General features: G+C 40.5%; 1 protein-coding gene across 1 annotated transcript; it reads left to right on the top strand.

Annotated features, from left to right (window-relative positions):
• The first annotated feature begins 554 nt into the window (after positions 1 to 554).
• On the top strand, positions 555 to 12,413 carry LOC113073155 (glutathione hydrolase 1 proenzyme-like). Its single transcript, XM_026246024.1, has 12 exons — positions 555 to 668; positions 780 to 910; positions 8,406 to 8,486; positions 8,668 to 8,857; positions 9,011 to 9,171; positions 9,257 to 9,406; positions 9,799 to 9,935; positions 10,836 to 11,023; positions 11,342 to 11,430; positions 11,530 to 11,654; positions 11,868 to 11,981; positions 12,083 to 12,413. Exons 1-12 carry the CDS (start codon positions 589 to 591, stop codon positions 12,290 to 12,292), a joined length of 1,656 nt encoding a protein of 551 aa, XP_026101809.1. The 5' UTR covers positions 555 to 588; the 3' UTR covers positions 12,293 to 12,413.
• Positions 12,414 to 12,732: the final 319 nt, after the last annotated feature.

The raw sequence follows: 12,732 nt of genomic DNA, 5'->3' as shown, positions 1-12,732 counted from the left end.
CTCTTTTCAGTGAGCTGAGTCAAAAGAGCCGAATTCCCATCACTACTATGCGTGCTTTCGAAAACCCGCCCAACTCTACCTCTGATTGGCTTACAATGAAATTTTACTCTACCTCAGCCAATCGTCAGCATTTATGCGCTTGTCTCGTGCTCTGCCCACTAACCAAGGAAGAACAGTAAAAAAAAGTATTTGCCTCTCGCTCAGAGATCTAGTTGGTCTGATGAAAAAAAAAACAGCTTCATCATCAGTTATAGTAACGCGCCGCATTTTTTGGCAGTAACGGTAACGGCGTTATTAAGATGAGAAGAGTAATCAATTAGATTACTCGTTACTGGAAAAAGTAATGCTGTTAGTAACGCCGTTATTTATAACGCCGTTATTCCCATCACTGGTAGTATGTCCCATGATAACAGGATTAACTAACAGCAAATCACATGCCTACAAAAGAAATAAAATCCGAGAATATTGGAATTTTGTATGTGTAATCAAATATCTTAAACAGCATTCTGGTGCTTTGCTTTCAGATATCTGTTCTTCGCCTGTGTGATTGCTACTGTTTTACTAGTGATACTCATTAAGACATCTAAGATGCCCACTGTGACACCTGATGTTAAGTATGAAAAAGGACTAGTGGCAGCAGGTTCTGAAATTTGCTCTGAGATCGGGAGGTATGATTCCAAAGCATTTCTAATTCTGAGATTCTAGAGTCTGTCTTGCTGTCAGCATTATGGAGTCATTATTGTTCATGTGAATTTACACAGATTTTTTTCTCTTTGCAGGGACATGTTGAAACGTAAAGGTTCAGCAGTTGATGCTGCTATTGCTGCTCTGCTGTGTGTAAGTGTGGTGAATCCCCACAGCATGGGCATCGGTGGGGGAGTAGTTTTCACCATATACAATGCATCAACAGGTACAAGAGCTTTTAGAGACTGAAAGAAAATCAATCAAAATTAAACTTCACTTACACATTGCCAAGAACTGACAAATGACAACATATGTGAAGTTGAATACACAGAGATAATGCAATAAATCCAGACATCTCTTATTGTAAAATGAATAATCATGAAGACAAATTAGTGGCAAGAAACTAGAACAAAGAAAGAGGTGACTAAAGAGAAGTCCATTAAAATGAGAATGTGAGCAAACAGAATCTAAAAAAGAGTGAATGTGCAACATTTATATTAATCAATCAATCAGATTTTATTAAATGAAGGTTGATGTTAGGGTTTGGGCCATTGTTATCAAGTTATCATTTTAATGATTAAAAATAAGTGATTTTCAATTCCAGTCCTGGGGTCTCACCCTCTTTTTACATGTTTTTTATGTTTCTCTTATCTGACACACTCGGATCAGATCATCCAAATGAGCTGATCATCTGAATCAGGTGTGTTAAACTACAAAGACACACATAGGGCCAGATTTACTAAAGGCAAATGAGCACAAAAGCGCAAAAACAGGACAGATGGGAGTGTAAATTTCTGCAGGTGATTTTCTGACAACACGCAATTAATGAACACAGATGCAACATCTCATTACAGTACATATCAACCAACGCAATATACCAAGCACAGCACTAATTAGCAGAGCACAAAAATCACAAATAAGCAGAGCCGATGATTATCAGGAGCCGGTGATCTAATTACAACCCAAGCGCAGCTACATGTAAACATGTTACATGTAAACTGACAAACATGTATATTTCCTGAAGTAAATAAAAAATAACATGGCTTGGCAAACTATATGTTCGGATAATGTTCTTACATATGTGGAAAAAAATTATCTCCCTGCTACCATGAACTCTCTGTTCTCTGCGGTGCCTAATCCTAGCAATAACAATTGCAGCCTTTTCAAGTGCAGAATAGTTTAAAAGTTGGGGGGCACAAATACCAGTAATTTGACGATGGAAAACATTAATAAACTGTGTTGCATGATTAATTTTAACACACTACTCCCAAAATTTTGTGTCTGAAAAGGAAACTCCTTCAAATTCAATTTCAATAAGGTCAGGCACAAACATAACTGTGTCTAAGCCTTTCAGCACTAATTCTTCACTGCATGTCTTCAGTAAATCTGACAGTTCTGTTTTAACACCAAAAGATTTCTTACGCTGGCACAAGCTGTTAATAAACTGGTCCCAAACTGTGCAGATTAAGAGGTCCACAGGACTGGAGATAAGAATTGACGGACATGAATAATACTCTGACATTAAACAAGGACTCCGTAACACAGACTAAAACAGACAGGGTATAAATACACAGAAGGATAATGAGGGAACAGGAGACAGGTGGGGAAAAATCAATTACACAACAAGGAGGAAGTTGACCAAATAAGGGAACAGGAATTGATAAGGTGAGAGACACCGTGAGAAAGGAGGACATCTAGTGGAACCCCAGGGAACACAACCCAGACACTGTGACAATACCCCCCCTCTACGGAGCGGCTCCCAGACGCTCCACGACAAGACACAACACAGAGACCAGGAGGGAGGCGGACAGGTGGAGGCTCAGGGGGAGGGACGGAGGGCCGGAAAAGAAAAACATGGGGAACCGACACCAGAAGTGTAAACACAAAACAGGGAGACCAGGAGGGAGGAGGACCGGAGGAGTTTCAGGGGGAGGGACGGAGGGCCAGACTGACTGAGGGGAACAGACAGAAACATAACGGAAACCAAAAACACAAAACAGAAGTCCATGAAGGACATCATGTGGCGCCCACCAGGGCGGAGCAGAAGACCACCACCACCGTGTGGTCAGGACGGAAGCCCCCCAGGGCGGAGCAGAAGACCACCACCACCGTGTGGTCAGGACGGAAGCCCCCCAGGGCAGAGCAGAAGACCACCACAGCCGTGGGGTCAGGACAGAAGCCCCCCAGGGCGGAGCAGAAGACCACCACAGCCATGTGGACAAAGCCAGAGCCCTCCAGGGTGGAGCAGAAGACCACCACATCCTTGTGGTCGAGGCCGGAGTCCACCAGGGCGGAGCAGAAGACCACCACAACCGTGTGGTCAGGGCGAGAGCCCCCCAGGTCGAAGCAGAAGACCACCACAGCCATGTGGTCAGGACGAGAGCCCCCCCAAGGCGGAGCTGACCTACGTGCGGCCAGACCAATGGGACTATGAAACTCTGGTAATCCCCTGGTGTCTTTACTGGGCTCCAGAAGATCGGTGCTGGCCTGACTCTGCTCGTGAAGATTATTGGTGACTGGCATTTGTTCATGAAGACCATCTGTGACTTGCACTTGTACATGAGGACCACTGGTGACTTGCCTTTGTTCCTGAAGATCACCAGTGACTTGACTCAGTCCTAGAAGATCCCCCGTGATTTGACTCAGTCCTAGAAAATCCCCCGTGATTTGACTCAGTCCTTGAAGATCATCGGTGACGTGACTTGACTTGAATCTGAAAGGTCAGCGGTGACTAGCCCTGACTCTGGAGAGTCCACCGGAACCTGACTCGACTCCGGAGAGTCCACCGGAACCTGACTCGACTCCGGAGAGTCCACCGGAACCTGACTCGACTCCGGAGAGTTCACCGGAACCTGACTCGACTCCGGAGGGTCAACTGGCACCTGACTCGACTCCGGAGGGTCAATTGGCACCTGACTTGACTCCGGAGGGTCAACTGGCACCTGACTCGACTCTGGAGGGTCAACTGGAACCTAACTCGACTCTGCACTGCCTGTGGAGACGTGAGGCACTTCGGCTTCGGGCACTGCCTCCGGAACAGCATCGGGCACCGCCTCGGCCTCCGGAACAGCATCGGGCACCGCCTCGGGAATGGCAGCGGCCTGCTCAGGCACGTCCTCCTGGACGGCAGCGGCCCGCTCGGGAACGTCCTCCGGGCTTTGAGGAACGGTAGACCCCTGTCTCCTCCTCCTCCGCCCTCTATGATGGCAAGTCGGTGGCACCTTGTCTGGAGACTCAGGCGTTGAGTCGGCCATCTTGTGCTGTGGCGCTGGATTGGCGGCCATCTTGGGCCATGACTCTGGACGAGCGGCCATCTTGGGCCTTGGCGCCGGGTTAGCGGCCATTTTGTGCTGTAGTGCTGGGCTGGCGACGATCTTGGACTGTGGCGCTGGCTCAGCAGTTGTGACGTGAACAGTCTTGGGAATCTCGAAGATCCTTGACAATGTGGAAAAGTAATCCAAGAACATGTTAACGGCCATCCTGGGCGTTGGCGCTGAGCTGGCAGCCATCTTGCCCCGTGGCGCTGGACTGGTGATCGCCTTGTGTTGTGGTGCTGTCTTGGCATCCATCCTGCCTCGGCAGACGTGTGCTTCCTCTCTCCTCTCCGTCCGCCATGGTGAGACGGTGGCTCTAATCCATCCCACACGAGCCCCGGGTCGAAGGGCGGCCCTGGTTGAGAGCGGTTCTGAGTATCCTCTCGACCACTCCCTCCTCGGTGACCTCCTCTGGTTCCCCGGAAAACCACCGGGCGAGTTCCTTCAAATCCATTCCACTGTGGCTGGGGAGGAGACATAAGTCGACATACCGCTGGCTCTTGCAGTGACGGAGTCCTTCTGTCACGATCGGTGTTATGGAAAACACCGAGAGGGAACCAATTGCAGGTAAGTCGTTTATTAAGGGATAATCCAAAAGGGTGAACAGTCCAGGCAGGGTCAAAACCAACACATCAATCCACATAAACAAGACATGAACACAAGGCAAGGCAAGGCAAGGCAAGAATTGGCGGACATGAATAATACTCTGACATTAAACAAGGACTCCGTAACACAGACTAAAACAGACAGGGTATAAATACACAGAAGGATAATGAGGGAACAGGAGACAGGTGGGGAACAATCAATTACACAACAAGGAGGAAGGTGACCAAATAAGGGAACAGGAAGTGATAAGGTGACAGACACCGTGAGAAAGGAGGGCATCTAGTGGAACCCCAGGGAACACAACCCAGACACTGTGACAAAGGGTAATTTAGTGAAAATTTTAATTTATTTTGCAGCCCTAGTGTACACCAATGTGTGAGTCATTAACCCCACCTTCGGGGGTTGCAGGCACCACTTTATACACAGTTTGTTTTTAAAAATACAACAAATAATTCTGTGTCTGACCAGTCCATTAATTTCACTGAAGTTTGTAATGTGTTTTAAAGGTATATATAAATTAGAATGTTGTGGATAAGTTCATTTATTTCAGTAATTCAACTCAAATTGTGAAACTCTTGTATTAAATAAATTCAATGCACACAGACTGAAGTAGTTTAAGTGTTTGGTTCTTTTAGTTGTGATGATTTTGGCTCACATTTAACAAAAACCCACCAATTCACTATCACAACAAATTAGAATACTCCAGAAGACCAATTTTTTTGTGAATTGCTGTCCTTCTGGAAAGTATGTTTATTTACTGTACATGTACTCAATACTTGGTAGGGGCTCCTTTTGCTTTAATTACTGCCTCAATTCGGCGTGGCATGGATGTGATCAGTTAGTGGCACACCTGAGGTAGTCTGGAAGCCCAGGTTTCTTTGACAGTTGCCTTCAGCTCATCTACATTTTTCTGTCTCTTATTTCTTATTTTGCTCTTGACAATAGATTATCTATGGGTTTCAGGTCTGGTGAGTTTGCTGGCCAGTCAAGCACACCAACACCATGGTCATTTAACCAACTTTTGGTTCTTTGGGCAGTGTGGGCAGGGGCTAAATCCTGATGGAAAATGAAATCAGCATCTTCAAAAAGTTGGACAGCAGAAGGAAGCATTAAGTGCTCCAATATTTATTGGTAAACTGGTGCAGTGACTTTGGTTTTCAAAAAACACAATGGACCAACAGAAGCAGATGACATTGCACCCCAAATCATCACAGACTGTGGAAACTTAACACTGGACTTCAAGAAACTTGGGCTATGAGCTTCTCCAGCCTTCCTCCAGACTCTAGGAACTTGATTTCCAAATGAAATACAAAACTTGCTCTCATCTGAAAAGAGGACTTTTGACCACTGGGTAACAGTAGAGTTCCTCTTCTCCTTAGCCTAGGTAAGACGCCTCTGATGTTGTCTGTGGTTCAGGAGTGGCTTAACAAGAGGAATACGACAATTGTAGCCAAATTTCTCGACATGTCTGTGTGTGGTGGCTCTTGATGTCTTGACCCCAGTCTCAGTCCATTCCTTGTGAAGTTCACTCAAATACTTAAATCAATTTTGATTGACAATCCTCATAAGGATGCGGTTCTCTCAGTTGGTTGTTCATCTTTTTATTTCACACTTTTTCCTTCCACTCACTTTCTGTTAACATGCTTGGATGCAGCACTCTGTGAACAGCCAGCTTCTTTGGCAATTAATTTCTGTGGCTTACCCTCGTTGTGAAGGGTGTCAATGGTTGTCTTCGGGACAACTGTCAGATCAGCTGTCTTCCCCATGATTGTGTAGCCTAGTGAATCAAACTGAGAGATAGAGCTGGAACAATGAATCGATTTAATCAATTAAAATTGATTATTAAATTAGTTGTCAACTAATTTAGTCATCGATTAGTTGCTAAATAACTTTTATTTGCCGTAAGTGGCTCATTTCGTGCATATTTCAAATCTGCGGTGACCAAAGTGTGGCAGTAATGAGCCACCGCAGGTTTTACTCAGCCAGTACAGCAGGAGAAGTAGCGAATAGCCAATAGCTGGCCTCGTTTTATGTCACGTGCTTCCCGAACAGTGTCTCTGCAGCATTCAGCGGGATGTGGGAGTACTTTACTTTGAGCCTTCAAAAAAGAAGAGTAACCTGTAAACTCTGCACTACTGAACTGTTTAAGGGGCCGTTCACATATCGCGTCTTTTGTGCGCTCAAGTTCTTTATTTCCAATGTAGGCACGCAGTATGTGTTTTTCCAGATGCGTCCGCACCGCATCGAGTTAAAAACATTTCAACTTTTCAGAATGCCACAAGTGCACCGTGGGTCATGTGACAAGAACTAACCAATCAGCTTCATCCTTTCCCGTAACAATGTTGAAAGCGCAGCCAAGATGAAGGAACAGCTGATCATGGTTTTATATGGATTGCCATTTTGAAATAAATTTAGTAGCAGAGTTACTGCAAGTGATTTTTAGAGCTGCAAATTCATTTATCCTTTGCTGAAATTTCTGCGTCTTCATGGAGAGAGCACGTCATGGTTGCTTAGCAAAGGCAGAAACCTCAGGGTCGCAACTGCCTGAGTGCTTTGGAAAGAAGGAGAAAGCAGTGCGCCTAGCGTTTTCCAAGTGTTTTTAGGCGCGATATGTGAACCCTAAGACTTTTATTTGTGCAGATTCTCCAGTACAATGTTGTTTGCAACTAATTAGTCATAAAGCTGATAACATTCTTTTTTAACAGTTTACATTTAAAGCTTTACAAACATGTTCTGTGATTAGTTTGTCGTTTAGCAGTTCATAATTCAGTCGTGCAGCCTAATTATGTCTGAATGAGAGAGGTAAATGTTTAAAGATATTTGAAATGCACTTTTTTTCTTAAGTATTCAGTGCTCTTTTTCACACAGCAGGTTTTTTTGTCCAATTTTTTTTTTCTGGACAACCTTCTGATGGATTTTACTTTAAATTGTGAGTTCCATTCAGGTTTCATGCCATTGGCACTTTTTCGAAGGATTGTTTACAATTTCACAGCATAAGCTATAAAGCTGTTTTCCCCAGTAAATAATAAAATGCAATGTACTGCAATTTTATTCTGTTTTATTCTTATTCTTCGTGAAAATATTTTCTGAAAGATTCCTTAAGCTTTGTTCAGGATGTTAAACTACTTTAGGAGCCCTAAGGACTGCCATGGTGAAAACATTATTTGAAATATCCTTGTGAAATTTGCTAGAGTACGTATGGGTCGGTCAGTGTTTTGATTGCAGAAGAGTCCAACAAAGGATTACTAACACATAATAAAACAACTCCAGGTATATTGCAAAATGGTTAAAATCTCTTAAAAATCTATGCTGAATGATAAAGACCCTTTATTAATAATTTACTTGGGGAAAAAATATAAGTACATAAACCAATTAATCGATTAATCGTAAAAATAATCGACAGATTAATCGATTATCAAAATAATCGTTAGTTGCAGCCCTACTGAGAGACCATTTTGACGGCTTAGGAAACCTTTGCAGGTGTTTTGAGTTGATTAGCTGATTGGCATGTCACCATATTCTAATTTGAGATCTCAAATCGATGAGTTTTTATTAAATGTGAGCCAAAATCATCACAATTAAAAGAACCAAAGACTTAAACTACTTTAGGGTGCATTTAATTTATTTAATACACAATTTTCACAATTTGAGTTGTCTTATTGAAATAAATGAACTTTCCACGACATTCTAATTTATTGTGATGCACCGGTAAATGTTGGTCCAGAACCTACGAATGAACACTTCATTATCACATATATTATGTTAAATTCAATTTAATATAAAAGTTCCATAATCTTCCAGGAAGGGTGGAGACCATTGATGCCAGAGAAACTGCTCCAATGAGTGCTTCAAATAACATGATTGAGAACGAGTCAAAACCAGGTAAACTACTGTAAACCTCCATATCACCAAATCCAGGCTTACAGCACAGATTCAGTAAGCAACTTAGTCTGAACAAAAGCTTTTGTAATTTATCATTGCAAAGTGAATCCATTTGATGTTTATTGCCATTTTGGCTCTTGAATAACTTGATCATTCCTCTATTTTATGTAATGTTTGACAGGATTACTCATAGCTGTACCAGGAGAACTGCGTGGTTATGAGCTGGCACACAAAAGACACGGGAGACTGAAATGGAAGGAGCTGTTTGAGCCCAGTATAAAGCTGGCATTTGATGGCTTTAAGATTGATAGTGCTTTGGCCAAAGCCATTCAAAAGAATAAGAATACAATTCTGGGGAAAAAATCTTTGTGGTAAGAAAATTTAAATTTAACTAACTTATGCACACACTTTGTCAGTGGCAGCTGTCTTGGCCAGAGATGAACATGGCAAATGCCGGAAGGCTGTTGTTCCGACACTGTTATGTGATACTCATTTTACTTCTCCTCTTCTCTCTCTCTCTTAAGTGATGTATTTTGCCACCCAAACAATACCACCCTGAGGGAAAATGATACTATAAGATTTCCCAAACTAGCTGCCACCTACTGTAGGATAGCAGAAGAAGGAGCAAATATTTTTTACAGTGGGTCATTGACTCAGACTATAGTGGATGATATCAAGGCTGAAGGTTATTTCATGCTAAAATGTTAAAACTTTTCATACCTGAAACTCTGCTGGCCTTATGTTACCAAATATGAACCTTTGTTTAACAGGAGGAAATATAACACATCAAGACCTAAAGGATTATGAGCCAGCACTGAATGAATCTGCATTAAACTTTACTGTGGGGAAATACATGTACTTTGTCCCTGGTGCTCCATTCGGTGGACCTTTGCTCGCTTTGATGCTCAAGATACTCAATGGTCAGTGTGTACTTGTTTATTAAAAATAGCTACTTGTGAGGGCCAAATATCCTCACCTATATAGTGAAATATTATGACAACCAACTAGTGGGGACAATTTGCTGGTTTTAATGAGTTAAAAATACTTTTTCAAAAAAAAAAAAATTCCAATTCCCATTGAATTTACACAAAACAGAAATGTACAGCTTAATTATTAATTCATTGACTAAAACCGTCAGCATCAGAAGCTTAATAGTTGCAAATAAGTTTGCATTTGAGTGTGTTGATAATGCTGCTATACTATTGCCCAGAAACAGTTATCCCAGAATCTGAGTGGGATGATGTCACACTGTGCACTGTTAAGAAAAGTCATAAAATTTTTTTAGAAGCATGTAATAAGCATTTAATTTCAGGTTATGGCATGTCAAGCAGCAATATGTCCACAGACGGGAACAAGATATTGACCTATCACCGCATTATAGAGACATTCCGCTTCGCATCTCAGGTGGAGGGTGAATTGATAGAGCAGCATCCTGATCATGTCAATGCTGTAAGTACACATTTGTACTTACCAATTCTTTAAGCTTGTACAAGATACTTTCAGTTTATTGTGGCTTTAAATGATTAGTTCACTCAAAAATAACACTTTTGTTGTTATTACATTACATTACATTACGTAGTTCTAAACCTGTATGATTTTTTGTCCACGGGACACAAACAAACTATATTTAGATAGATAAAAAATATTTAGATATACAAGTTGCCATTAAATCTCAAATCACAGAGAAAACGTGACTAAATAATAATTCCATTTTACATTTTGGGTGAAGTATTCCTTTAAGCCTACCCACATCTCCAGTACAGATATTTAGAATTGTCTTAACCAGATCTTAACCTGTGAGCAAATTAGCAAGCGAGGCAAGGCAGTTTATTTATAATGCTCAATTAAAAACAACAGATACCTGATGTTCTGTACAATGTGTGTGTAGACATATGCAAACTCACAAAACACACCGATATCTAATTACTCACATAAAATCAACAAGGTATTAGCATATCAATGAGCAGGGTCAGACAGAAAAAGGTTAGTTTTTAATAGTGATTTTAAAAGATACCAATGGGGAGGCAGTTCTAATATGCAAATGCAGATTGTTCCATAGCTTTGGAGACAACACAGAAAAATAACCCTAAAATGTATACCTAGACCTCGAGACAGTCAGGATCTTGATGCTGAATATAACTATAACAAATCTAAAAGATCGAGAGGTACCATAAAATGTAAAGATTTAAAAACGAGCAAGAAAATCTTAAAATTAATGGATTGGCAGCGCATGTAAAGACCACATAACAGGAGTAATATTGCCCCATTTTCAAGAACCAGTCATTCTCACTGCTTTTTTTTTTTTTCAAATTAAAGTAATTTATGCACCTTGTAAATCTTGCTTCATAGTTTGTCCAAAACATGATCTCAGATGACTATGCAGCAGCCTTCATCAGGAACCCAATGAAAGATGACACCAACAAACAATTAAGCAACAAAGAGGAACATATTTTGTGTAAGGACGCTGGCACATCTCACCTGTCAGTCATCGCAGATGATGGGAGTGCAGTGGCAGTTACCAGCAGCATCAATAGACAGTAAGAGAAAGATAACGAGATAAATATTGTATACTTGTTTATGTTTTCTTTCATATTTGAGTGAACATACTCTAACATGTTTAGTCTGTCAGCCCTCATCTACAGAAGTACTATAGGAGATGTAACATCTACCACAATCAAGTGGTTTCAAAACAGATAGTGGGTGTTGTCCCTTCAGTACATTAGCAATTATACATTAAACTGCTATAAAAAAAAAAATCATGATATTTTTATTCCTTTCCTTTCTATTTAACAAAAGATTGAGGCCACCTCTTCTAATTTAAAAACATCTAATGTATATTTGTTTCTTGTGTTCAGTTTTGGTTCTAAGGTGATTTCTCAATCAACAGGCATTATATTTAATGACCAACTGTGTGATTTCAGATATGCTCACTTGATCAAACCAGGTAAACACTCTCATGCCTTGAGTATTACACACAGTATTAAATTACAACTAAAATGAATATTTGCAAATTAAAGATGTACTCCTTTTATTTATTTATAAGGTAGAAAACCACCTTCATCAATGTCTCCCACAATTATCTTGGATAAGGGCAAGCCAAAAAACGAACAAGTCAAAATGGTGGTTGGAGCTTCAGGTGGGCGAATAATCACCTCAGCAACTGTTCAGGTAACAAAATAACTCAACAGAAACAAGTATAGCAAAGTTTTTACACAACAAGATTAAATCACATAACAAAATACCTCAATCAATACATTTACATGTTTACTCTTAATAGGCATACTTAAAAAAAAAATCTTGAAGCACATGATCTTAAGTATTTGTTTTTAAATGATATGATAAACAAATAAAATGACCTCTATTTTATCTCCTTCATCTCAGGTGATCCTGAACTACCTGTTCTTTGGTTACAACCTGCAGAAAGCTATTAAAGAACCCAGAGTTCACAGTCAGTTAAACCCTGATAAAACATTTGTTGAAGATCATTTTGAGGAGGTAAAATTTGTGCATTCAGCAACAACAGTTTATAAAAGGTTCACAAAGTCAGCAAAGTGGTAACTATTGCAGTTTTCTCTTTGTTGTGTTTGTGAATGCAGGATATAAAAAAACACCTAAAGAAGTATTACAACATAGTTGACGTGGACTCAACAGGAAATCCCAATGTAAATGAGAGGCCTCCAGTTTTCTTAGGAAAGGTCCAGGCTGTTGTACGGCAGGGGGAGAAAATATGTGCTGAATCTGACCCCAGGAAAGGTGGCCATATTCCGCTGGATACTGACGACTATTGTAGAGATTGTTCAGAATGAACATTTAAGCCTCAAAATATCACATGGCTTCTAAAAATGATGAACTTCGATTTATTTTTTTTAATGTTGTCCCTCTATGCTTTTGATTTAGCTGATCTACTGCTATCAATACATTTGCAAATCTGCCAAAATAAATTTATCATCAATTTATCATGGTTTTGTGTATAGATACCATTCTCAAAGACAGAGTATGAGTATTTATCATTATTTGTTAGTATGGGTGATCAAGAAGATCAAGAATGCAGGTAAATTATTGTTAATCAACATCAGTCAGGTTTTTTGGTAACACTTTATAATAACGTTCTGTTATAAGTTATTTATAAATTATTAGTTAATGATGAACTAATCATTTACAAAATGTGACTTTACTTTCATAAATGATTAATAAGTGGTAAGTTAACATTTTAGTAATGATTTATTAATTTAGTTATAAGTCACTT

The sequence above is a fragment of the Carassius auratus genome, unplaced genomic scaffold (assembly GCF_003368295.1).
Source record: "Carassius auratus strain Wakin unplaced genomic scaffold, ASM336829v1 scaf_tig00011483, whole genome shotgun sequence".
Lineage (NCBI taxonomy): Eukaryota > Metazoa > Chordata > Actinopteri > Cypriniformes > Cyprinidae > Carassius > Carassius auratus.
This window is presented reverse-complemented; position numbering and strand designations above follow the sequence as displayed.

Bases quoted from the DNA above. Each gene is read 5' to 3' on its own strand.
- LOC113073155 (XM_026246024.1), top strand. From the start codon at position 589: ATGCCCACTGTGACACCTGATGTTAAGTATGAAAAAGGACTAGTGGCA. The intron at 8,858-9,010 runs GTAAGAAAATTT...CTCTCTCTTAAG, and splicing joins CTGGGGAAAAAATCTTTGTG to TGATGTATTTTGCCACCCAA. The intron at 11,431-11,529 runs GTAAACACTCTC...TTTATTTATAAG, and splicing joins TGCTCACTTGATCAAACCAG to GTAGAAAACCACCTTCATCA.